This window comes from Rattus norvegicus, chromosome 6 (genome assembly GCF_021556685.1).
Source record: "Rattus norvegicus strain SHRSP/BbbUtx chromosome 6, alternate assembly SHRSP_T2T, whole genome shotgun sequence".
NCBI classification, from domain to species: domain Eukaryota; kingdom Metazoa; phylum Chordata; class Mammalia; order Rodentia; family Muridae; genus Rattus; species Rattus norvegicus.
In genome coordinates, this window is record NC_141539.1 from 106,857,554 (window position 1) to 106,880,380 (window position 22,827).

The window sequence follows — 22,827 nt, forward strand, 5'->3', positions numbered from 1 at the left end:
TCTGGCCTCTACGTGTGTTTGTGTGTGACACACACACACACACACACATGCACACACACATGCACCCTCTAAAACGTATGTATGAATAATTTTCTTTCTGTTTTCCCTGTGAAAAATAGTTTCCGGCATAGGGTGTAGAGCTCTAGCATATGTTGCCCTTACAATGTTCCCTTGGAGGCTGGACAAAGCCATGTTCTGATACACTTGGCTAACCCTTGGAACCTGCCTGGTGGCCCCCAAGTCCTACTTTCAAATGGCTTTCTGTTTTCTCTTCAGAGGTGGCATGTTCTCTATGTGACTAGGACTGCAGTGGGAGGGGTCCTTGTGTGTCTAAGAAGATCTTTCCCCAAAGACTTTGCCATGTGTGAGTGTCTTGGCTCATCCAAGATCGGAGGTCTTTGCCTGGGAGAGGACTCAGGAACTCAGTGGCAGCATCCATTTACACGTGGGATGTGAGTTCAAGGATCGTGGAGACACTGCCGCTCAGAAGGATCATAGGGGCAGATGGGCAGACTTCTGGCTATACCCAGTGTCTGGCCTGCAGAGGGAGGCTGCTAAATACTTGTCAAGTGAATGAATGGGTCAAATTTTAAGGCTAGAATGCGAAGCTACCTTGAAGAGCTTGAATTATTTCACAAGGACATACATACAAAGGAATTTTCGCTCCAAGAGCATCTTTAGGGGCAGATAGCCCTCTGCTTCTCTCCCTTGTCTGGACCTAGAGTTGCTTGTCCCTGGAGGTCATATTTGAACTATGTGATCTTTCTGCCTTTCCTATCTCCCTGGCTAGCAACAGTGTATTCACTGTTCATTCCACCTCTAGTGTGATGGCTGATAGGGATATAATGTATCTTTGAGGGGAAGTGCTGGACGCTCTGACAGGCATTCACAGCACTCCTTTGGGTGGAGAGGTCGGGGCTGTCTTAACTGTGGCAGGTGCTTGACCGTGCTCTGTAGAGGAGGCTGTGCCAGGAGCACTGCAGAGTGATTCAGTGGGGCCTGAGACGTTACCTGAGTTCACTCATGCCGTGTGGCTCAGCACCAAGCTCATGAGAGCTATTGAGTACGATGCTCCAGGAGAGGAAGCCCAATCAGATTCCTAGAGACAAACCAAGGCCTCCTTCTCCCCCTGCCTCAAGTTTGCAAAAGTATCTTCCAGCTCCTGGCCTTGACCAGACCATTGGTTGTTGGCATTGGGTGCAGCAGAATTAAGGGAAGACAGGGCTTTGGAAGGAACCCATGTTAAAGGCAGACCTGGGTCAAGCTGCGTGGGGTTTTGTGTGGGTCTCTCTTACCCTCATGTTTATCCAAAAAGCATGTTGTACAAAACTTGGAGACTACAGAGAAGTGTAAGGAAATTCCAGAGCCCGTGTTTGTTGGATCTTCCTCTCTGACTTCTGACTTTGTAACATGAGCTTTCCCTACTTAATAAGTCTTGAGAATCCTTTTGGAAGCTTGAGAATCTTTAGTACAAAGTTTTTATGGGCGCTATGTCTGGTGTCTGTAGGCAGCGGAGCTCAGCTCCTTGGGAGTGGGTCCTCTTGCTTGGTGCCTCTGCAGGCTCCCTCCCGCAACTCACCCATGTCCAGTCCCAGCTTCAGCTCACCCTTACCCTCTCATCCTCCCAGGAAGGCTTGACAGATGGGACCTGCTAAGTGCAAAGCTAATTTCCATCACACCATCCAATCCCTTGTTTCCCCGGCAACTGAAACCTTTGAGTTAAAATACCTAGACCAATAGGAAAATGAAAAGCCTTTAACAATCACATCCCAGGATTCCATTCTTCAAGGAAAGATCCCCACTCTGCTCAGGAACTCAAAGGAACTCGATGTGAGACACTACTTCCTTCTCTTCGCGAGTGGGTTTGCTTTGACTCCCACAGGCCACCCCCACCCCGACCATAGAATTGGTCATGGTTTTATTTACTTTTCCCTGGCCCAATTTGGGTCAACAGGACTTCTCTCTTGCTCAGAACAGTCTCACAGTTGTGTGAAGTAAGAGGAGCCCAGGCCCCTGGACAGCTGTAATCAATCCTTGTCCGAGGGCGCAGTAGGGCTCTTCAGTTGGAGGTGCTCTCACAGGTTTCTTGTGGCACATGGCGGCTGCAGTTTCAGACTGGCCAGCTATTCTTTCTCTTTTCTGCCTCAAAATGACTTAAAAGGCCCTCTGGGTGCGTCTGTGTGGATACATGCAATGTGTGTATGCACACGTGTAATCCTGTGACCTGAAGCCGGTCCAGCAAGGGCTTTAAGATGATTAAATTGCAAGAAAAGGAAGCAAGATTCACACTACCTCAGCCTAGTGCCTTGATAAGGAGAGCAGAGTCTGGGACCTCTCTTCTGCTTGCTTGCTTTTGCTCTTGCTCAGAACCCTTGCCAGGGCTCAGGGTTGGAAGCGAGAGGATTTCTTCAAGTGTTGCAGATAAAGCACACATCCCCCACCCCCACCATCCCCCTTATCAGTGAAAATACCGAACTGTGTGGTAGGTATGAAGAAGAACCTCTCCGTAGGCCTCAGGGCCACGCCCTCGAAAAACACATGCCAATGAAAAATCCCATGACTCTGGATGCTCACGAGCTTCTTCATCTAGTCATGATGGATCATGAGACCATCCCCAGAGGCTTTGTTGTTTTTCTGTCTTTTCTTGCCATCCTGTTAGGATTTGTGCAGGTTGTTTACTGTGGTGGGCTAGAGAGAAGCTGTTTGAGACCCCCGTGTCAGTGAGGAAAGCGGGTGGCAGGAGAAGGACTTGTCCTTCATTTTGTGAGCACACACACACATACACATACCAGGTCAGAAGATGAACAGTCTAACAGCAGCGATACTACGAGCGCCAAGTGGAGGCTAAAGGCAGGATGAGAGAGGAGTGGATTTCAGGGTAAATGGTCCAATCCACAGGATGCAGCTGGGCTGCTGCTGTGCTAGGGGGGTGGCAGTAGGAAGATCCTGATGTGGCAACCCACCTGGCATGACTGGTCCAGTGAAGAAGGGACCAGTAGTATCTGTGACTTCTGTTATATGAGGGTTCATTAAATATGATTTCTTTTCACATCCTTTGGGGACCACCTAAGGGGCACGTATCCAAGGGTACAGGTCAACAAGGTCGGGAAAGCAAACTTCCAATGCGAAAAGTCCCAACAGATTTCCCCCAAGCATCCTCTTGAGAGTGAGTATGTGAGTTATGTGCATATGTGCACACATGTGGTCATGTGTTTGTAGACTGGATATTCATGTGCTTCAACTCATGGACAGGTTTGGTCGATCATCCCTTTAGGTTGAGAGACTGCTCAACTCCTATTTCCTGCAGTCCTTCCCTTCCCACTCTGGACCAACCCTTAGTAGCTGCATTGTGGATTGCTTAGGTGTTCAGGATGGCTCTACCTCTAACTTTCCTAAGAGTGCACTGACCATTTCCCATGGAGTCGTTTTGGAGAGTTGCTCTCTGAGTTCAATGAAGGATAGATTAATACCAGCTCTGCCTTTGTGGATGGCTTGAGGATTTTCCCCTCAGGCCTCTGGCAAGTTCTTCCTAGGTCCAAGGCCACCTGTCCGAATCCCACAGCTTGCGAAGCAGACCTGTGCCCCCTTGGCAACTATTCTCCTTGCTGGCGTTTCTATTCTCTTCAACGTATGGCTACAACATGGTGCCGTATTGACATCTGCTCCACATTTCAATGATTTCAAGGTCCTCAGCTGCTCAGACAGTAACTCCTCTGGTTCCTTATTTTAAGGTGACACTTCCACAAACAGGCCACACCTTTTCCCTTTGCCCAAGGGACACTCGAGGCTGATTTTAACATCCTGAAAATGCATAGAGACATGCCAGGGAACGACCTCCGGCTTCCGCTAAAGCTGTTGACTCAGGTGCCAGAGCAGCCTGGACTTCATGCAGAGGTGGGGAGAGGGCTCTACATCATTCCTGTGTGTCTTGTCACGTAGGCTGAGACAGCTCCATAGGTGCCTAGAGTCTTTCAATGGGTCTTTAATCTTTTCAACACCCCTTCAGGCTTCTATACCCCCCCCCCCCCCCCCCCCGCTTAGCCCAGAATCTCATCAGTATGTCTATTTCCCGTGTAAACAAGACTGTCTGTTTCTGAATTCTCCAAACTGCAGGCCTCAGTCACTGCTCAGGACCCAGCTGGATGGCCAACAACCCCCGTCATGGTCACTAGTCCTGACTAAACCTTTAGTCCTCCCAGTATGACACACACATTGCATATCACTGGGAGTGAAATGCAAGGCTGGTAGGATACAGCGTAGTGTTACAGGGACAAACGGCACTGCCAGTGTTGCCAACAGCCTGGATGCTCAGTGGTACGATAGCTATTTCTTAATGCTCTGGGAGTCTTGGGCGGTGTTTGCAGAGGTTCTCAGGATAGCCTTGTAAGGAGCCCTAGCCGTAGCTGAACCAGCTGCTCCTGCCAACCGGAGAGATAGTGCCAATTTAGCTGTCCCTTATTGCCAGGTGTGTGTCATAGGGAAGAAGGGCAGAGCTCTTAGAGCCAAGCAGACCCACGGGCACGCCTTCCTTGTCCTCTTTGTCTCTGCACCGCCCAAGGCCAAGTCCTCCCTTATATAATTCACAATCTCTTGGATGTACCCCAAGTACACGACCTCCCCATGGCTCCCTGCTCAGACCGTCAACTTAATCCTTATTTTCCCATAGTGCTAGTGGTCTGATGGGATTAGCAAAACCTGGGTCCTGGGTTCTGGAGAGTCCTCTGTTTATTTGATTTGGAATGAGAAGAGTTTTTATTTATACTGGTGGAAGAGTCTGAAGGACAAGGAGGGGGTGGGCACATGGTTTTCCGAAGCTCTTGTTTCTTGAGTTCTGTTGGTTGGTATTTGGTGATTGGGGATTTTAGCGGGGTAGTTAGTGACTTGGGTATGTGAGTGGGAGACAAAAATAAATGCTTTCTTCTGTGATTAAAAGGTCGGATGCCCTTTTGGTGCACAGAGGAGATGGAAACCCAGAAGGAGTTGAAGTTGTGAGTCTGCTCACCCAATAAAAGGCAGGCTAATAGCATCCCCACGTTCCTTTCCTGGCCTCATGGAAACCCCACATGCCTATGAGGCAGCAGACCCTTTCCCTGCAGCTTTGTCTCTAGAGCTTGTAGGGTCACTGGTGGCTTCAGTTTCCTCCTGGTTCATTTGCTTTTCAGCTTGAGGTAACTGGCTGGATTCTGAAATCCACACTGAGCCTCAATCATTGCCTGCTGTGGTGAAGAAGCAGTTCATGGAGGGTGCTGTGGCCACAGGTTTGCCATGCTCATTATCGGTGACACTCTGTTAGTCTCAACACTCCCTACTTTTCATTTCTCCCTTTGCTGCAATCAACCTCCATTTTTTTCTCTTCCTGCTGGATATTTGTAGAACTCAGGTCTTAGCTTGTCCTCCACTTCCCTCTTGTGACAATTGTTTTAAGGTGAAATAAAGAGGAAGTGTTGTGTTTTTAGGACCCTGCACAGCGTCATTCTCAGCACGGTCCTCGGCCATTTATGAACTCTGAGTTGTAATCAGTTTGCTCTCCACTTCCTTGTATCCATTACTGTAGGTTTTGGACAGCCCTGTCTACAGGTAGAGCTTCTTCATGACCCAGATTGCAATCTCCCCTCTGAGACATTCTTCCAGGTGGTCCAGTTTGAATTCATCTCTGACTGTGGATTCTCTGGAACCCAGGTGGTTGCTTTGTCCCCAGCGCTCAGCACAGCCCCGGGATGTCAAAGACACCTAGGGATTCTGTGCTGGCAGGATACGCGCTTTCATTTTCCTGTCTTATCTTCCCTCTCCTGTCTCTTCTCCTCCGTGAGAGTTAGCTGGGCTTGTGGATCTTCAGCATCCCATCTCACACATTGTGTCCCTTCGTCTGTTAGAGACCTGGGCTCTGTCTCCTGGGTGCAGGTCCCATGGCCAGACCCCTGTCTGTCTTTGCAAGTAGATTTGCCTTCGGGCACAGAACCTGTGTTCTTGTTTATTTTCATAAACCCCAATGTGCCTACTGTGATGCCTTGAGACTAAAGGATGTGGATGGAGAGGTCTCTAGAAGCTTCTCTGCTTGGCAGTAGTGTGGGAGGGGCTCTGATGGGCCTTTCAAAGGCACCACTCTTTGGAATTATTTTTATTTACTTTTGTGTTTTATATTTTCCTTCTTTTTATTTACCGACATATAAGTTACCTGCAGTACAATCTTCCTTTTTAGGCATGCCCTTCTGTGAATTTTAATAAGTTCAACCACCATCATCGAGAGAGAGAGAGAAAGAGAGAGAGAGAGAGAGAGAGAGAGAGAGAGAGAGAGAGAGAGAGAGATAGCACATTTCTACCCAACCCCCCACCCCCCGCCCCGGTAATCAGTGATCCGATTTCTGTCTGTTTAGTTTGGCCTTTTCCAGAATGTCACAGAAATAGAATCATTTGCTATGTAGATTTTTGAGTCTGGCTTCTTTCACTTAGAATAATAATCCATTGGAAATGTGACGACCCAGGCCCTGACACACACAGTATGTATATAGCCTTTGTGGCTGGCACGGGGTGTGGGTTTTTGGGTACATGTGTGGTAGATATAAGTTGATACATGAGTCATTTTCAATCTGGAAATCTGCTGAGCCCTGAATCTTCCTCCCTCCGTGGTGGTGGCACTGGCGAAAGCGCCTTCTCTGGCTTTCCCCAGTCACCTCTTGGCTCTGAATGGTGACAGTTGGAGCAGGGAAGCTAGCTGGGTGGGTGAGGTGACCATTAAATTCCTCCCTTAGGGAGGGGGTGGTGGCAGGGTGACAAAGGTCAGGCCTCTTCTGGCTAAAACAACAGAAGTGGCTCCAGCTGTCCCACAGCTGGAGGGGTGCGTGCCTGCCTTCCCTCAGCGGTGTGAAAAGCCTTTTAATGGGGGTGTGCTGTTGTCAGGCCTGTGGCAGAGGTGTGCAGAGGAAAAGCAGGCCTGCCTGCAGCCGGTTTCTCTTTCCCTTTGACCTCCCTTATCTCTACTCCCCCATCTCCACCCATCCCACTCTGAGGCTGCTGGCCAGGGCCCTCCTTTGCACCTGTGTAAATGCAGTGGTCATGGGGTCATGGAAGGGTGATGGAGAGCCTGAAGTGGGGATGTGGGGATGGGTCTGAGAGTGGGTGAGTGAGTGATGCTTTAATGGGAAACCGCTCTTGGTTGCAATGATGTGGCCTGGGATGGAAAGGTCAAGTTCTGACGTCACAGATGGGAAAGCAGGTAGCAACGGCGTCTACCCTTTGGTTGGGGAGGAAGGGGTTGCAGCTGGACCCCACTTGGAGAATTTTGTGCCATGTGTATTTGATCCTAGTCATCCCCTCCACTTTTCCCAGACCCATGATATAGTCCCTTCTCTACCCACCCAACTTCGAGTTCTTACTGTATTTTAAAAGTCACCAGTCAGATTTGTGTTACATATGCACGCTTGGATGTGTGGCTTTTGGACCACACTTAAAAAAAAAAAGACTGAAAACCAAAACCAAAACCAAAACCAAAAAACCGTCTTCCTTTTCCAGTAACCATTAGTTGCTGATAACACCTCAACCAGAGGGGGAACTTCATGCTCACCCGATTTCTCTATGCTGGGGTTTGGTCTGGCTTGAGTTTGCACATATCTTGTACATGCTGTACAACTGGAGGGGGTTAATAGGCGCAGCCCCCCTGCTGTGTCCAGAGAACACTTTCCTTGTAGTCCCCGCCCCCTTCTGGGTTTAGATTCTTTCCATCCCTTCTTTTGCGATGATCCTGGAGCCTTGGGAGGAGGGAGTGTGATTTAGATGTTCCAGTTAGGGCTGAACACTCTCTGTAGCTTGACCAGTCATGAGTCTTCACGTTACCATCTACTACCAATGGAAGCTTCTCTGACGAGGGTTGAAAGGTGCATTGGTCTACGGGTATAGCTTCCATCTCATGACAGCCAGTCCAATACTATGTCCATTTAGCAGAATAACAGTGGGAGATTCTCTAGGGTCTGTGACCCATCTAGACTTGGGTTCTTGGCCCGATAATGTGGCCAGGCACGGCTTTTTATCTCATACAGCAGGACTTAAATTCAAACAGAAAGCGGTCACTCCTGTAATGTTCATGCCACCATTATACCAGTGGGCATGTCTCATGCATCATTGTCATCATCATCATCATCGTCATCGTCGTCATCGTCCTCATCATCATCTTCATCATCATCGTCATTAAACACCTCGTATTGTTAAATAACAGTTGTTATTGTAGTTTGCAGGGTTCCTATCTGGATAAGACTGATGAGTACTTTTCTCCTCTGGTAGCGTACGTAACACCTTTCCACCACAGGGAAGTCAGCCCTTTCTTAGTGACAAGGTTTCCATGTGAGTACCAGTTTGAGTTCACCATGTTCTATGACTCTGTGTGGTATCTTCAGCACCAGGATCTTGCTGTCAAGTTCTGGGAGAAGGGCAACAGCGATAGCCTATGATGCTTGGGTGTCTCTGGCCCCTCACTTACTATCATCTCGAAAAGAGGCAAATCATTCATGGAACTGGGCTTCTAGTTGTTAGCGTATGGCGTGTAGTAGGGTATTGTCCTTTTATAGGGTGACTTCATTTTAATGAGCACATATTCTCTTTATCTCTCTCTATATATAACTCTATCCATCTCTCTGTCTGCCTGTCTGTCTATCTGTCTCATGTATGCATGTGCATGTATATATGTTTCCCTTTCCCTTTTTGTCTCCAGCATTCACACCAAGAGGACCATTTTCCCTTTTGATAGCAAATATGCCAACAAGAAATGCTAAAATCTTGAGGTGAACATTGAGAAGCTTCTCTTTGGGAAGCTCTTTTCCCTTCTTAGCGCCTCCCTCTCTTCTCTGTCAATCAGGAACTCAGCAATGCTCTTGCCCTTTGACCTGCCTGCGATGCCCCCACACTGAGGGTAGCACTGCGTGGTCAGAGAAGCTGGGCCACTAACGTCAGGCCTGGAGGACTGTGCCGCTGACTGGCTTAGTTCTCTTGTGTGTTGTGAGTCCCCATTCAGGCATTCAGAGGTGTGATACCCAGATCTTTGGTTCTGCTTGTGGGGAGCTTTCAACCTAGTGTGGAAGAAATGTGTAATTATCTCAGTCATTTAATCATAGTGTGAAAACTAAGAGACAATACGGAGGCTCAGCAGAGAAGGTCTTTAGATGCCCAAGGCAGCAGCATTTGTAATGGCGGAAGAGGGGAACGTGGGAGTCTGTGAGGTAAAGGCATGTTTCAGGGAGGATGCTCAGAGTCCTGAGGCAGGAAGGAGCAATCCAGCTGTGCCATACTTGTGATGGGCTCCTCGTCTACCCAGCAGGCACAGGGCAGGGCTGCTCACCTTCCCTTCCTCCCGCGAAGGTAAATTGGATCGTTCGCAGATGCAGATAATTCACTGTTTTGACAACACAGCATCTGTGGAAAAAATGCATTGAGTGCATCAAAAAACTGACTAAAACAGCAGTCTCTTTCATCATCTGGTAGTTGTTCTCAGTTAAATGCACGTGCACAGCAGCTGCCAGAGAAGCCAGAGTGCTAATGCCGATGGCAGTTGCCAGTATTCCACCTTGACATGTGCTCATCTCAGGCTCAGTGACCAGAGGTAGCTCAGCAGTCCGACTTGAGGGTGAGATGACCTCACCCCTGGGATGGTGCAAAGGCTTCCCTCAGGTCTACTCGAGGAAGGTGAGGCCACGCTCACAGAGCCTGAATTTCATGACCATCTGGTGACAACTGCCTTTTGGGTACAGGCACACTGTCTCAGACACACTGGGACCTTCTCTTCAGTGACTTAGGAATTTTTCCTTTCCTTAATTTTGGGGAAAACCACCATTTTGGTATGAACTTTCTTACCTGGCACATGCTCTGTAAAAGAAAGGAAAGAGATTTCTGTTTGTATGAAAGCTTTAAACTCTAGGTTAGACAAGAAGCACCTCTTTCCACAGTAAGTGATAGAAAGGTAGCAGTAACTGCTTCCTCCTCCTCTTCTACCCCTCCTCCCCCTTCTCTTCTTCCACTTCTTCTGTTTATCTGAGTTCTAGAGGATTAGAGCCCACAACCATCATGATGGGGACCTGGCTACAGACAGGTATGGCACTGAAACAGTAGCTGAGAGCTTACATCTGATCCACAAGCAAGGCACACAGACACACAGACACAGACACACAGACACACAGACACAGACACACACACAGACAGACACACACATAGACGAGAGAGAGAGAGAGAGAGAGAGAGAGAGAGAGAGAGAGAGAGAGAGAGAAAGAGAGGGAGGAAGGGAGGGAGAGGAAGGGAGGGAGAGGGAGAGAGAGAAAAGACACTTGGCATGGCACAAGTCTTTTGAAGCCTCAAAACCCTCTCTCATGTCACAACTCTTTCATCAAGGCCATACATTAAAAGATCTTTTTATCTATGACATATTTTAGGTGAGGCTTGGTGCCTGTCTGTTTATTCTTCAGGTATGTATTGAGCAACTGCTTTGGGTTAGACGTTGTGTTGTGGCTTACATATATAAAGAGAAACAGGCCACAGTCTTTTATAGATCTGTAAGCTGATAAATGAAACCACAGTTTATTGATAGATGATCAACACAGTGCGGTAAAAACTCCAAGGGCACCAATGTTTAAATGCGAAGGCATTTGCTATTTAAAATGTTATTTTATCAGTAGATATTTATCTATGTAGGAGGGGTGTGCCTACAGGGGTCAGAGAGCAGCCTGTGGAGATGTTCCGTTCTCTCCTCCCATCATGTGGGTTCCATAGAAGGACACAGGCCATCAGGCTTGGCAGCAGCTCAGCTCTCTCACTAGTTCTACATTTGCTGCTTAGATGAGAACTTCAGTGACAGGGTGGAAGTGGAACTCGACTGGAAGGGAATGAATGCTGCAGTGGGAGTCAAACAGACAGAAGGCAAAGGAGTAGATGAGTCACCATGGCTAAGAGAGTCCTAGCCGGTCCTCAGCTATTCCAGACGTCCCAGATAAAGTTGGTGAGTGACACCACAGTGGATGTCCCAGCATCAGCCAAGCTCCCAGTCAAACTCAGTCACATTCAGTACCTCTGCAACTACTATGAGGAGCAGAACCTCCCAGCTGAGCCCTGCTGGCAGAGTTATGGGAAACAAATTGTTCACAGCTATTAAGCTGAGGGTGTTTTGCTTTGAAACAATGGAGAAATAAAACAAAAACATTGGGAGTGAGTGCTTGGGGCTATGCCACATGTGAACTTAGGAGAAAAAAATCATAAAATTAATTTCGATTTAGTCTGTGTTATTTGAGGATGCCATTGCAAAGAGAAGTGTCACTCGTAATCCATAATGTAGACTCAGTTTCCCAAACCCTCTGAACAGATCTAGTATGGCTTCTGCTACCTTTTTGACACCCGAGGAAAATATTAAAACATCTCTGTTATCAGATAAGCACCTGTTTAGAAGTTTAGTTGGGGTCTGAAGCTGGAGAGAACTCTGGTTGAGGAGTGCTTGGTGCTTTTCTGTGGAAGCCAAGTTTGGTTCCCAGAACCCACATTGGGAGACTTACAATTGCCTGTAACTCCAGCACCAGATTAACTGATGCCCTCTTCTGACCTGTGAGGGTACATGCACGCACACGCATGCACAAACACACACACACACACACACACACACACACACACACACACACACACACACACACATGCGTGCACCACGACAGTGGTAAAATAATAAAATAGTAGGGAAAGTGAAGGCTAGAGAAGTGTTTGTAACAGGAAGAGTTGAACATCTCCTCTCAGGTTGAGCCTTAAGCTGGCTTTCTTGTACCCTACATTGCCATAGAAACTTGGCGGCCAATCAAAGCTGACAAGGCTTGTGGGGTCGGGGTGGTCTCTCTGGGCGGAAGCTGCAGCAGGGCCTTTGCTCTGCTCTGCTGGAGCCAAAAGGCAGGGAGCAGAGTGTGTGCGTTACAGACGGAAGGGATTATTGGTTCAGCCTTGATGTTTGTCTGCCCGCATCTTCTCTATAAGAGAGCCAGTCCCTGGTGAGCAGCTTTTCCAGTAGGGAGGGTGATTTGTTTTTATGTATGTCAAGTGTCTGTCCTGCTTTGCAAATGTGAGCACAACACAAAATGTTTGGGATTATCTGGTCCTCAGGGAGAAGGGGTGGGAGAGACAGTTCCAGCCGCATCATTGTTCTGGCCCCCTTTGCTTTCTGTATTATGCAATTGTATTGAACACCATTACTAGTTTGCTTTTCTTGTCTCTTGGTTAGGAAGGATGGCTTTATTTGTTGTTGTTTTTGTTTTTTGTTTTTGTAAAAATGTAGTTTTCATTCTTAAGGGGAATGGCTAAGTATTTGAATCATTGTAGGGAGAGGGGGCGAGAATTGACTCTGTTGCCATCGCCCACATTTCCCGCTAATCATGGTTTTGAGTTTTGTCTGTGTGCTGTGAGGACTGATCATAAACCCGGCTTGTTTCAATGATTTCCACCTCATACCTACCGTGACCTGCAAAATGGGAGAAAACATCCCTACCTTCGTGACTTCATTTGGACTACGACAAACTCCAGGGATATTCTGGCTATTGACCCATAAGTACTGGACTGATCCACTGTCCATTTACAGAGTGCAGACGTAGTCCTTGAGATCTCTCTTTGCTTTAAGAGTCATTTAAGACTTCAATGAGTCTTAGCCTGGTTCTAGAAAAACTCAGTTGAGGATAGGTGTGGCAGTGCATGCTTAGGAAGCTAAGGCGGGAAGAATGCAGGGTCAAGGCCAGACTGGTGACACAGTGAGGCTTTGTCTTAGAAAACAAACAAACAAACAAACAAACAAACAAACAAACACTCAGATAAGGACCATTGGCTAAAGTATACCTTGGCTTGTATACTTCATGGCTGGGCTATTGCATATGGCAGCCATTATCCACATGTAGTCATCTGAAACTAAACACCACTCAGTATTTGGTCTCTTAGTTGTGTTTGCTATGCTATGGGCATAGCAACCTTGTCTGGAAAAGTTACCTGGAACTGTGCGGCTCTGTAGTATTTTAAGCTTCCAGGATCACACCCTCTCTTGGTCTCTCTGCTCACATGCTGTATGGTAACTGCTTGCCTGGAATCTTATTCTAGAGTGGAAACCCATCGTGGGCAGGGTCTTCGTTGAGTGTCCCTCACTGGCTTCCTGGGCAGAAGGGAGGATAAGCTCATCCTGACTGATTATGGATGCAGGGTGATCTCTTCCACGAGGGCAGAGTTGCACTATTCAGGCCTTATTTAACAGAGCTCAGCTTGTGTTTTGGGAGCAATCACAAATACACATAGTTCCCCAAACGCACAAAAAAGAGGTTTGTAGTTGATTGAAGATGGTCTTTAGCAACTGCCCTGTGCTGTCTCTGAAGTTTTTATAGCACCTTAGGGGTGAATAAATTTGAGACAGGCATCTTGTGGGAACCCTACTGACAGGGAGAGCACTCCGTGGTCTGGAGAAGGTGGGGTTCTGAGGCTCTGTGACATGTCTGTCTGCAGACAGAGTGCTCCCCTTGTCAGGCTGGTCTCTGGCGCAGTTACACTGAGTCTCTTTTGGCTCAGAACAAGCCATTTCCAAACTGAATTTATGGCCTGTAGTTCAATGCCATGATGACGTCTGTAGCTGTCCTCCTCTGTGAGCAGTGGAGCAGACAAGGCAACCTCTGCTGTTTTAAAAAAGAAACTTTGTCTCTCCTTTGGTGAGTTCTCTTAAAAAGAAAACCACACTGTTTAAATTTCAAAGATGAGGGCAAACTTACAGATGGACTGAGGCGGTGTTGGCAAATGTGATCTTCACAATAACACAAGGAAGGGCATGGCAGTAGCCTCAACTGTTGAAGGTGGGAAAAATTTAGAGCCTGAAGACATAGGCAAACTTCCCCAAGACCCAGCAATGTCTGTGTGAGTACTGGGATCCACGACTTCCACAAACAACAAAAACTAAAACCCAAAAACCAGCTCAAAGTCAGAAGCTAAGAGCCTCAGATGAGATAACCCTACTCCTAATAACCTTCTGTTCTGAGGTGACATCAGGACGGGGAGGGAGCACTGTGTGGCCATGGGGAGGATGGAGGAAAGGACATGGCTAAAGGAAGTCAGGGCTCAGAGCATTGAAGAGAGAAGATCCCAGGAGCCTCCTAGGATGATGCGGATCTGGGAGGGGAGGTTAGCCCTTTCTAGACATCTCAGTTCTGAGTTAATCCCATGTGAGAAGCACCACCCATGGCTACATTGGTCCTACAAATAGTCACAGTCTAGCACTGGGCTAAATGCTCAGATGTGTTTGCATACAGAGCAGGTTAAATGCTTCTGGTCTTGAAGCTCCAAGTTGGGAGCTTCTGTTGTTAACCGAATCACACAAATAAATTCATCACCTCAGACTGTTAAGAATCCTGAGTTGTGAGAGATTGTGATGGGTACTGTCCTTACCTGTGAGAGTTGGGGAAGTTTCCTAAAAAAGGTGACAGCCCAAACCCAGAGCAGGCTGGGAGCAGATGGAGGAGAAGCACCTCAGATGGTTAGATGGACAGGGAGGCCTTGCAACCACTGGTAAGCAAGGGGCACAGAGGCCAGGGAAGGGCCCAAGGTCACATATGGCCAGCCTGGAACATCCTCCATCTGTCCTAATGGCAGTTGGACACCTCTTGAGGATTGTAGTCAGGGATCCAGGGCTGATGCTGGTATGCTGAGGTCGACTTGGTGGGTGGCAGTGCACGAGGGTTTATTGAAGGTGTCTGAGAATTCCGGTCCTAACGAAGTCCATTTGACTCAGTGTTCCCAAGCCAATTATTATCACTACAAGTTTTGAAAACAGGAAACGTTTTCTTACAGAAGTTCACTTAGCTGGCATTCCGCTAGAGAGCAATGGGCAGAATGGATAGATTTAGGGTTCAATGCTATTGATTTGGCGATAGATTTGGGCTTCAATGCTTTGTTCTAATACATAAAACTTCCCCCACAGAACTTAGAGACTGCATTCTGGAGCTGAGGATTTGTAAGTAGCAGTGTGGTAGCCATCTGTGTGCATGGAGAGGACAAATGGTTTGCAGGTTAAAGCTTTGGTTTTCTTTCCCACAGATTTAGGCTGTGAGGAGATCCCCACTCCTCACAGCTGTGGTGCACTGGTCTAGTCAGGAGTTCCTTTTCACAGGGTAGTTGTGGAGACTGACAAGATCCTACATTTGGAGCATTTGGAGCATCCTGTGGTCAGTCAGTAGGACCTTCCTATCCTTAGGATGCGTATAGGAGGCCTTCTTGGTTAAACATGCTATCTGACTCCTTCGTCTCTAAGGTTTTATAACTTAAGATTTATTTGAGGTTTACTTACTAAGGGCAAGTCAAGACTGTATGCCATGGGTTTCTCCCTATTTTTCTTGCAAAAACTAACCTCTGTGCTATTTCACTTTTTTTCCCCCTTCCCAACGTAGTTTCTAATAAGTGACCGTGACCCTCCGTGCAACCCCCACTGCCCCAGGACTCAACCCAAGCCCATCTGCGCGTCTGACGGCAGGTCCTATGAGTCCATGTGTGAGTACCAGAGAGCCAAGTGCCGAGACCCTGCCCTGGCCGTGGTCCATCGAGGTAGATGCAAAGGTGAGTGACCTGCACAGGTTGGCAGGGCTGCTAGGACTACAGCTCCCACAATGCCTTAGCTTTGCTCTTAGTCTCTGCCTCCCATCGGGTGTGAGAGAAGGACAGTGGCAAGGAGTACTTCCCTGATCTTCAGAGCTGCCACCAATAAGGTGCGAGGGGCCCAGGGGCTCTCTGGCCAGTGTCTTGTTTGTTTGTGGTTTTGTTTCAAAATAGAGACACAGTACACTACTGCTGGCCCCGGAATAGGGATTCCAAATCGTTGTTTCGCAGAAGTGTTTTTGTTTGATCTGCTTTAAAACACGGAAAGTATTCGAGATAACATTTAAACATTGGGAGAGTCAACAACAGTAACAAATCTGGCCTTTTGTTTCTCTTTTCCAAAATTGGCAGGTCTGTGCAAAACAGCACATAGTCAGAGCTGAGGGCCTCCAGCCGCGAAAGCGGAGCTTGCTTTCTGCTTTGCTCCGGTCCCCATCCTGGCTTCCGAGCACTGCGCATGTGTCTCCTCAGACGCTGTCCGTGCGGCTTTCCCTAGTTTTAAAGAGTTTTGACCTTGTGGCCTGGAGCCTTCATAGGAAATGCAGGAAGTCAGCAGGCTAGCTTAGACCTTTGATTTTCTCAAGAAAGTGCTGGCATTGCCATGTAGCCTTGGCCGGCCCGGCACTCACTATGTATATAGCCCATGCTAACTCCAGGCCTTCGGTCAGAGCTTTCCTTAGTACCGGCACTAAAGACATGCGCTACCATGCTCCTTTCGCAGTTCCTGGATTTATTAGTTTTAGTAAAAGCTTGGGGAAATTAATGGAAATGGAACCTCCCTCCCTGTCCCCCCTCCCCCATCGCATGAATAAAGGGACATTTAGGAGAAAATCAAAAGCAAAGCCTGGGCTAACATGCTTCTCCTCTACTTTCCTAAGTGTAGCATTAAGAGGAAGGAAGCTGGAGCAGGTGTCCATGGACACGGGCACCACGCTCTTACTGCTGGACATGCTGGGGTATGCTGCCTAATCCCACCTACGGGATTTTTCTCAGTATTCCTGCCATGGGGCAGCCATTTTGGTTCCTGGCTTCTGTGTGGAATCCCTGGGAAACATACAATGAATGTACTCATCTCCCTGTTTAGATGCTGGCCAAAGCAAGTGTCGCCTGGAGAGGGCTCAGGCCTTGGAACAAGCCAAGAAGCCCCAGGAGGCTGTGTTTGTCCCAGAGTGTGGCGAGGATGGTTCCTTCACACAGGTGAGGCTTCACACGGGCTTCTCAGGGCGCTTGCTGGCTGAGGCAGAAGGGAGGGGACCAGAGAGCACCCGGCTCATTTGGCACCTTCACTTTCTGGGAAATGGCTGGGTGAGTGGCTCTTTATCCCCTTTGCACTGCCTTTCCCCTTCTGGGCCCTCTATGTCACTCCCTGCCAACTGGCAGTGGGCCCTGACAAGATGCATGGGAGTCTGAGCCAGGAAACTGGCATGGCCGGGTCCTGGTCCTCCCTGCTGGCTGTCTCCTCTGTCAAATGTGGGCTGATTATTTTCTCTCATCCCTGCCAGTTTCCACAGGCAACCTCGGTATTCCCTTCTCTGTGTCATTGCCACCCCTCTGCACCCCCACGCCACATACTTCCTTGAATGAAGAGGTGCCCTCTTTGAGCACAAAGGGCACCATGGCTTCCGGACTGTGTGTGTACACATGCACATGAGCGTGGACCAAGATTTTAAATCCTGTCAGCAGTCTCACCTCTCCTGCTCAGTGTTCCGGCTATTGCTTTGTGTAAAAGCAGGGCAGGACACATTGGCACAGGCAGCCTTCCTGAAGTGTAGCGGCGGCGGGAAGTAAGCTACTTCTTCAGGAAACTTCTAGATGGCTCGCTAAGGACTCAGGAGATGAGAGGTTTCTGTGAGTCAGGACATGTGGCAGTTGCATGAAGATGTTGTGAGGAGAGTAAGGACAGTCACAGGACATGGTAAGCTTGGCTTAGCTGGGATTGTCCCTGTGCCTGGCCACTTCCTCTAGGACCCTTCTATCAAGCACGTACAGCATTTAGGGGAATCTACCCTTTCAGGGATGTGGGCAACAACTTCAGGGTTTTAAAAGCTTCTGTAATTCTGTATCTGGAGATGCAGAGTGGCTGTTGGTCAGAGGGTTTTCAGATTTCACTTCTGGTGAGGTTGAGAGGGTTACTGATCTCAGACCAACACTGTCTTGGGCAGTAACATAGAGGGGTGGTCGGGTGTAGGTTTGATTTTGAGATTTTAAGTGTTTCTCTGTTGACTCAAATGTGTAACCAGGCTGGGGAGCCCAGGGATAAAGCGACCTTGGCCGTCAGCCCTGGATGAAGTGCTTGTTTTGACTTCCCATTTAAAGATTTGCACAGCCGAGTAACCCTATTTATGGAGAATGCATGCACCGTCCTGACTTGGGGTGAAGAGCTGGTTCAAGGCCAGGGCACTCTGAAGATCCCTATGCTATGCTGCTTTCTGAACTGGCAGCCGCAAAGGGAGCTTGTGCACGAGGAAGATTCAGTCTAGAGCTGCACTTGGTGCACTGTGCCTGACTGGGGCCAACTGCCTGGGCTTGAGGCCAACCCACACAGGCAAGTCACCTAGCTTCCCAGCATGCTTATCTGAGAAGAAATAGACACAGTTATCTTTATGATTGTTATGTTATACACATGTGATAAATTACTGTGATGTCATCAGCATTCTATACGGCTCTTATGTTATACATGGCATATTACTATTATTAGTGGTTATTATTTCACTTCCCTTGTACAGCCGTGATGAGGATTAAATGGGCTAACACGTGTGAGACACTTGGGACATACTCGAGTCATGTAAGCATTTGTCAGCATCATTATTGTGAATCCCATCTCCACTGTGGGTCTCCATCTTAGGTCTTCTCAAGACCTAAGATATTTAAGGGTTGGGGGAGAACACCCAAAGCCTTTGATTGAAACTTTCCAAGCATGGAGATTCATGAACCCTCCATCCTATCAGTTTTTAAGTTCGGTATTTATTCTAGTAAAAAGAATATGGTGACCTTCGTATGTGCACTTGAACATCCACATCCTCGGGGTGGGGTGGAGGTGGGATGAGGAATCAGACCTTGCTGAGTTTTGTTTTGGGCCGAGACCTGTGGGAGAAAGGTGACAGGGAGGAGGGCAGAGCAGAAGGCAGCTGTTCTCTCTCTTCTGCAGGCTCGTGTAGTCCTGAGTGTGTTGCTTGTGAGAGCGGTTGACCTCTGCCCTCCTGACTCTGAAGTGTTTGCTGTCTCACGACAGACAGCCTCTGGCCAGCTTTTGTTCTCGCAAGGCCAGGCTGGACCAGGTGGTGTTTGCTAAAGGAAAGGAACTTCCAGATTAGTCCAGGCGGACTTGCTAAATGAGAGTGCCCCGGAGTGCAGGCTGTCAGGTATCCCTTGCTTGTGTGACAGGCTAAGCATTGCCATGTGTCCACAGCCCAGGCTGGCTTGGCCCAGTGTGCAGCTTGGCACAGCCAGTCAGAAGATGAGCCCAGCTCAAGTGGTTAAATGGAAGTGCCCCTCCCCCCACCGAAGATGCTGCCATGACTTCACAAAATGAGACTGCTTGCTCTGAGCATGGTTCGGTCACTCTGAGGAGCTGGCAGAGTGCTTGGGAGACAGAATGCCTCTGTCTCCTTCCCCATGGCCCATCATCACTCAGCAAAGCCCAGAGACAAGCTACATTGCTCTACTATTCCTTAGAACATTGGCAGGGATGCGTCCTGGAGTTAGTCGCATGCCTTACTCCTGGGAATTGCTACAGATGTCATTCTCCTGAAGAACAAGGACTCAGCTGGGAAGGCTTTATCTGATGTGAGTCCCAGCTGGAGGCCACATGACTGAATTAGCTTTAAGGAGGCTCCTGTGGGGACTGTGGCTTCTTCATTCTTTGTTCCCTTTGTCCCCTTTCCTCTCTGTACCCAACCTTGACTCACACATGGGAGGGTGAGCAGGCAGGCGGGCGGGCAGGTGTCTCACCTTCCTTACAGCAGGAATGCTGCACACATGTCACTGTTTGAACTGTCAGTACTTAGCATGGTCCCAGACCATTATCAATCCCAAGGCTTGGATCCACACACAGGTACTTTTGTGTGTGTGGGTACAAATGTGTGTATGGTTGTAGATGTGTGTGTGTGTGTGTGTGTGTGTGTGTGTGTATAGTTGTACATTTGTTTGTGTGCTTATATGTGTGTGTAGGTTAGAGGAAATCTTGGGTGTTGTTTTTCCGAAAACATCCACCTTGTTTTTTGAGGCAGTCTATTACTGGCTTCGAACTCACTAATTAGGTTAGGTTGGCTGGTCAGGGAGCTCTGGGGTCTGCTTGTCTCTCTGCCCCTACAGCACTGAGCTCACAAGAGTATGTCACTATGTCTAGCCTTTTTACCTGGATTAAATTTAGAACCTTGTGCTTGCTTATTGAGCCATCTCAGACACAGGGTTAGGGATTTTTAACTCTTCTCATCCCCCCCACCCTGAGGTGATGTCAGTATTTGTTAAAAAACAAACCTCAAGCCTATTTTGTCTCTTGAATATATCACTGAGATGTGAGGTTCAGCTCTGTGGGGACCTGGGGTGAAGTCAGCTGCTGAAGACTAAGTCCTTTGCTATGGTGGTGTCTATTTCTTCCCTGGATATCAGAGGTATCATTCCCAATATCTGTTCTACTGAGATCTCTGTCAAGGGTTTGTCAACTGCCCAAGCTGTTTAGCTGAGATCTCATCTGTGTTGACCAGAGGTTGAATTGCTGTGCTGTGCTTGTGTGTGTGTAGCTGCATGTGTGTATGGTGGAGTCATGAAGTGCCGGCAGGAACTTGTCAAATGCGTGTATCACTGGACGACATTGATGGTCACTGTTAAGTGTGCTGGAGCCAGCTAGGGTCATACTCACCGGCCCTCACTCTAACCTTCCCATAGGTAGGTTTTAATGCCTTGATATAAAGAAAAATGGAGTTTCCGAGCAGTTTGAGGTCACTGAGCTAGAAAGGGTTTTGACTCAAGCCGATTAACTTTGGGGCTCATGATGTTTTTGTGCGGAAGTGGCCTTGATACATATGTATTTCATTTTCACCACCATTGTTATCCCAGAATTCCTTCTCTTGTTGCCCAATCAATCAAACACACACATTAAAAAAAAACATCCTTTGATTATGGGGATTTAAAAAAAGTACAAAAGAGTTGGCATAATAGTATAATGAGCTCCATGTACCCATCAGCACTTTCAGCAATGATCGACACGTGGCCAATTCTGTTTCATCTTTGCCCCACTTTCGTCTCCTATCGCAGACCGAGTTCCTTCAAAGCAAGGGCCCAGACACAACATCTTTTTATCCCAGGCAAGCAGGCATTTTGAACTCCACTGTGTTCTGGGCTATGTACTGGTGGTCACTATGAGGGATTAAAAAAAAAAAAGATGTGATCCACGCCTTATGCAGAAAAGATAGCAAGACAGACACCAAAGCAATGGTGCAGAGATCGCATATGTGTAGCTGGAAACCCGTATTTCAAAAGCCCACTTATCAGTCAATTGACTAGAGCTCAGGATGCATTTTGTCAGTAAGAAAAAACAAACACAAATTCGAAAATGTCCTTAAGCTGAAAGCAAATGTTACAGATTAACTTTAATGACAAAGTTCCGACCTCATATATAGGTATGTCTTACAATTTGGAAGGGGAAAAAAACCCCAGTAAAACATGGTCAAGAGATGCCTACAAGGAGGGCATAAGTAATAAGACATTAGCCTGTGAGCAAGCCTGGGGGGATGTAGCAAAGTGACAGCATCATGTGCCAGGCCCTGGGTTTAGTTCCTGGTATCACCAAAGGACAAAGAATGATGATAGCCAATAAGTGAGCATGAATGATGTAATCTTCCCTACTCATTAAATTATATACATGAAAATGATGATGGGGAGGTTGGGGGGATGACTCAGGGAGAGACGCTCTTGCCTTGAAAGCATAAGCACTTGAGTCTGTTCCGAAGAACCTATATAAAAAGCTGGGTGTGGTGACGTGCTTAGAATCCCAGCCCTGAGGATGGGGAGCTGGAGGGATCCTGAAGGCCAGTCTAACCTACTCAGCAGGATTCTAGCCAATGAAGGACCCTGTCTTAAAAAACAAGGCCGGAAGCATGTGTCTTAGCATTTCTATTGCTATGATGAAACAGCCAAAGCAACTTGGGGAGGAAAGGGCTTATATGGCGTACACTTCCATGTCACTGTTCATCATTGAAGGAAGTCAGGACAGGAGCTCCAAAAGAATCTGGAGGCAGGAACTGGTGCAGAAGCCACAGAGGGGTACTGGCTTGCTCACCCTAATTTCTTATAGAACCCAGGACCACCAGCCCAGGGAGGCACCACCCACAATACGCTGGGTCATCCACCATCAGTGACTAAGAAAATGCCCTACAGGCTTGCCTATCACCCAATCTTATGGAGGTATTTTTTTCTGTTCAGGCTCCCTCCTCTCAGATGAATTTAGCTTGGTTTAGCTTGGGGCAAGTTGATATAAAACTATTCTGTACAGCATCTGAAGGACAACACTGGCCTGACACATGTATCTACACCCAACAGAACATAAGCGTGTACACACACACACACACACACACACACACACACACACACACACACACGCACGCGCGCGCAGGCACGCAAATGATGGTGGATCATTTTGCTTGTCAAACTTGTAACGACAGGAGAAGATGTTCAGGATCAAATGGGGGAAACGTCTTACCCCTATGCTGCTGTTGGGAAAGTCAGCTGGCACCTGTTTTGCAATAGGGGTCAGAAGTCTGAAGTGAACTCACATTTGGTGCTTGTGATTTCACTTCTAGTATTTATTCCAAGGAAATACTTTTATTTCTTTAAAAAATTTCCCCAAGGAATGACTTTTAAATGTGTGAAAATGTTTAGTGACAAAGGATTTCCAATTTTGTTATAGCAAAAAGAAACTGGACCTGGTCCTAGATATTTAACAATAGAGAATTGTCTAAACAGATTATGGCAGAACATGTCGTGCGACCACGAAAGTGTGTGCTGTAGAGGCTTACTCTACACACGTGTATGTGCATGAATGTTAGGGTTTATCAAGTGGTCATAAAGAAACATTTTAATTCTTTTCTAAAGAAATAGCTTTTAAAGAAAACCTAACATTGTAATCCTATGAGAGAAACATATAGGGCAGAGATAGAATGAAAGATCTCATTCTCCGCAAACAGGAACTGTTACATCTACAACCCTTTGGAT

General features: G+C 47.6%; 1 protein-coding gene across 9 annotated transcripts in view; it reads left to right on the plus strand.

The window, feature by feature from the left end:
- The window catches only part of Smoc1 (SPARC related modular calcium binding 1), a 199,034-nt gene that overhangs the window by 65,214 nt on the left and 110,993 nt on the right, over positions 1-22,827 (plus strand). For all 9 annotated transcript variants that reach the window (XR_015621900.1, XR_015621901.1, XR_015621902.1 and 6 more), the window contains 2 exon segments: positions 15,411-15,576; positions 16,700-16,812. Coding sequence is in view for 6 of the 9 variants with exons in the window: in XM_087553282.1 (XP_087409408.1) it covers positions 15,411-15,576; positions 16,700-16,812 (279 nt within the window). In the remaining 3 variants the exon portion in view is untranslated.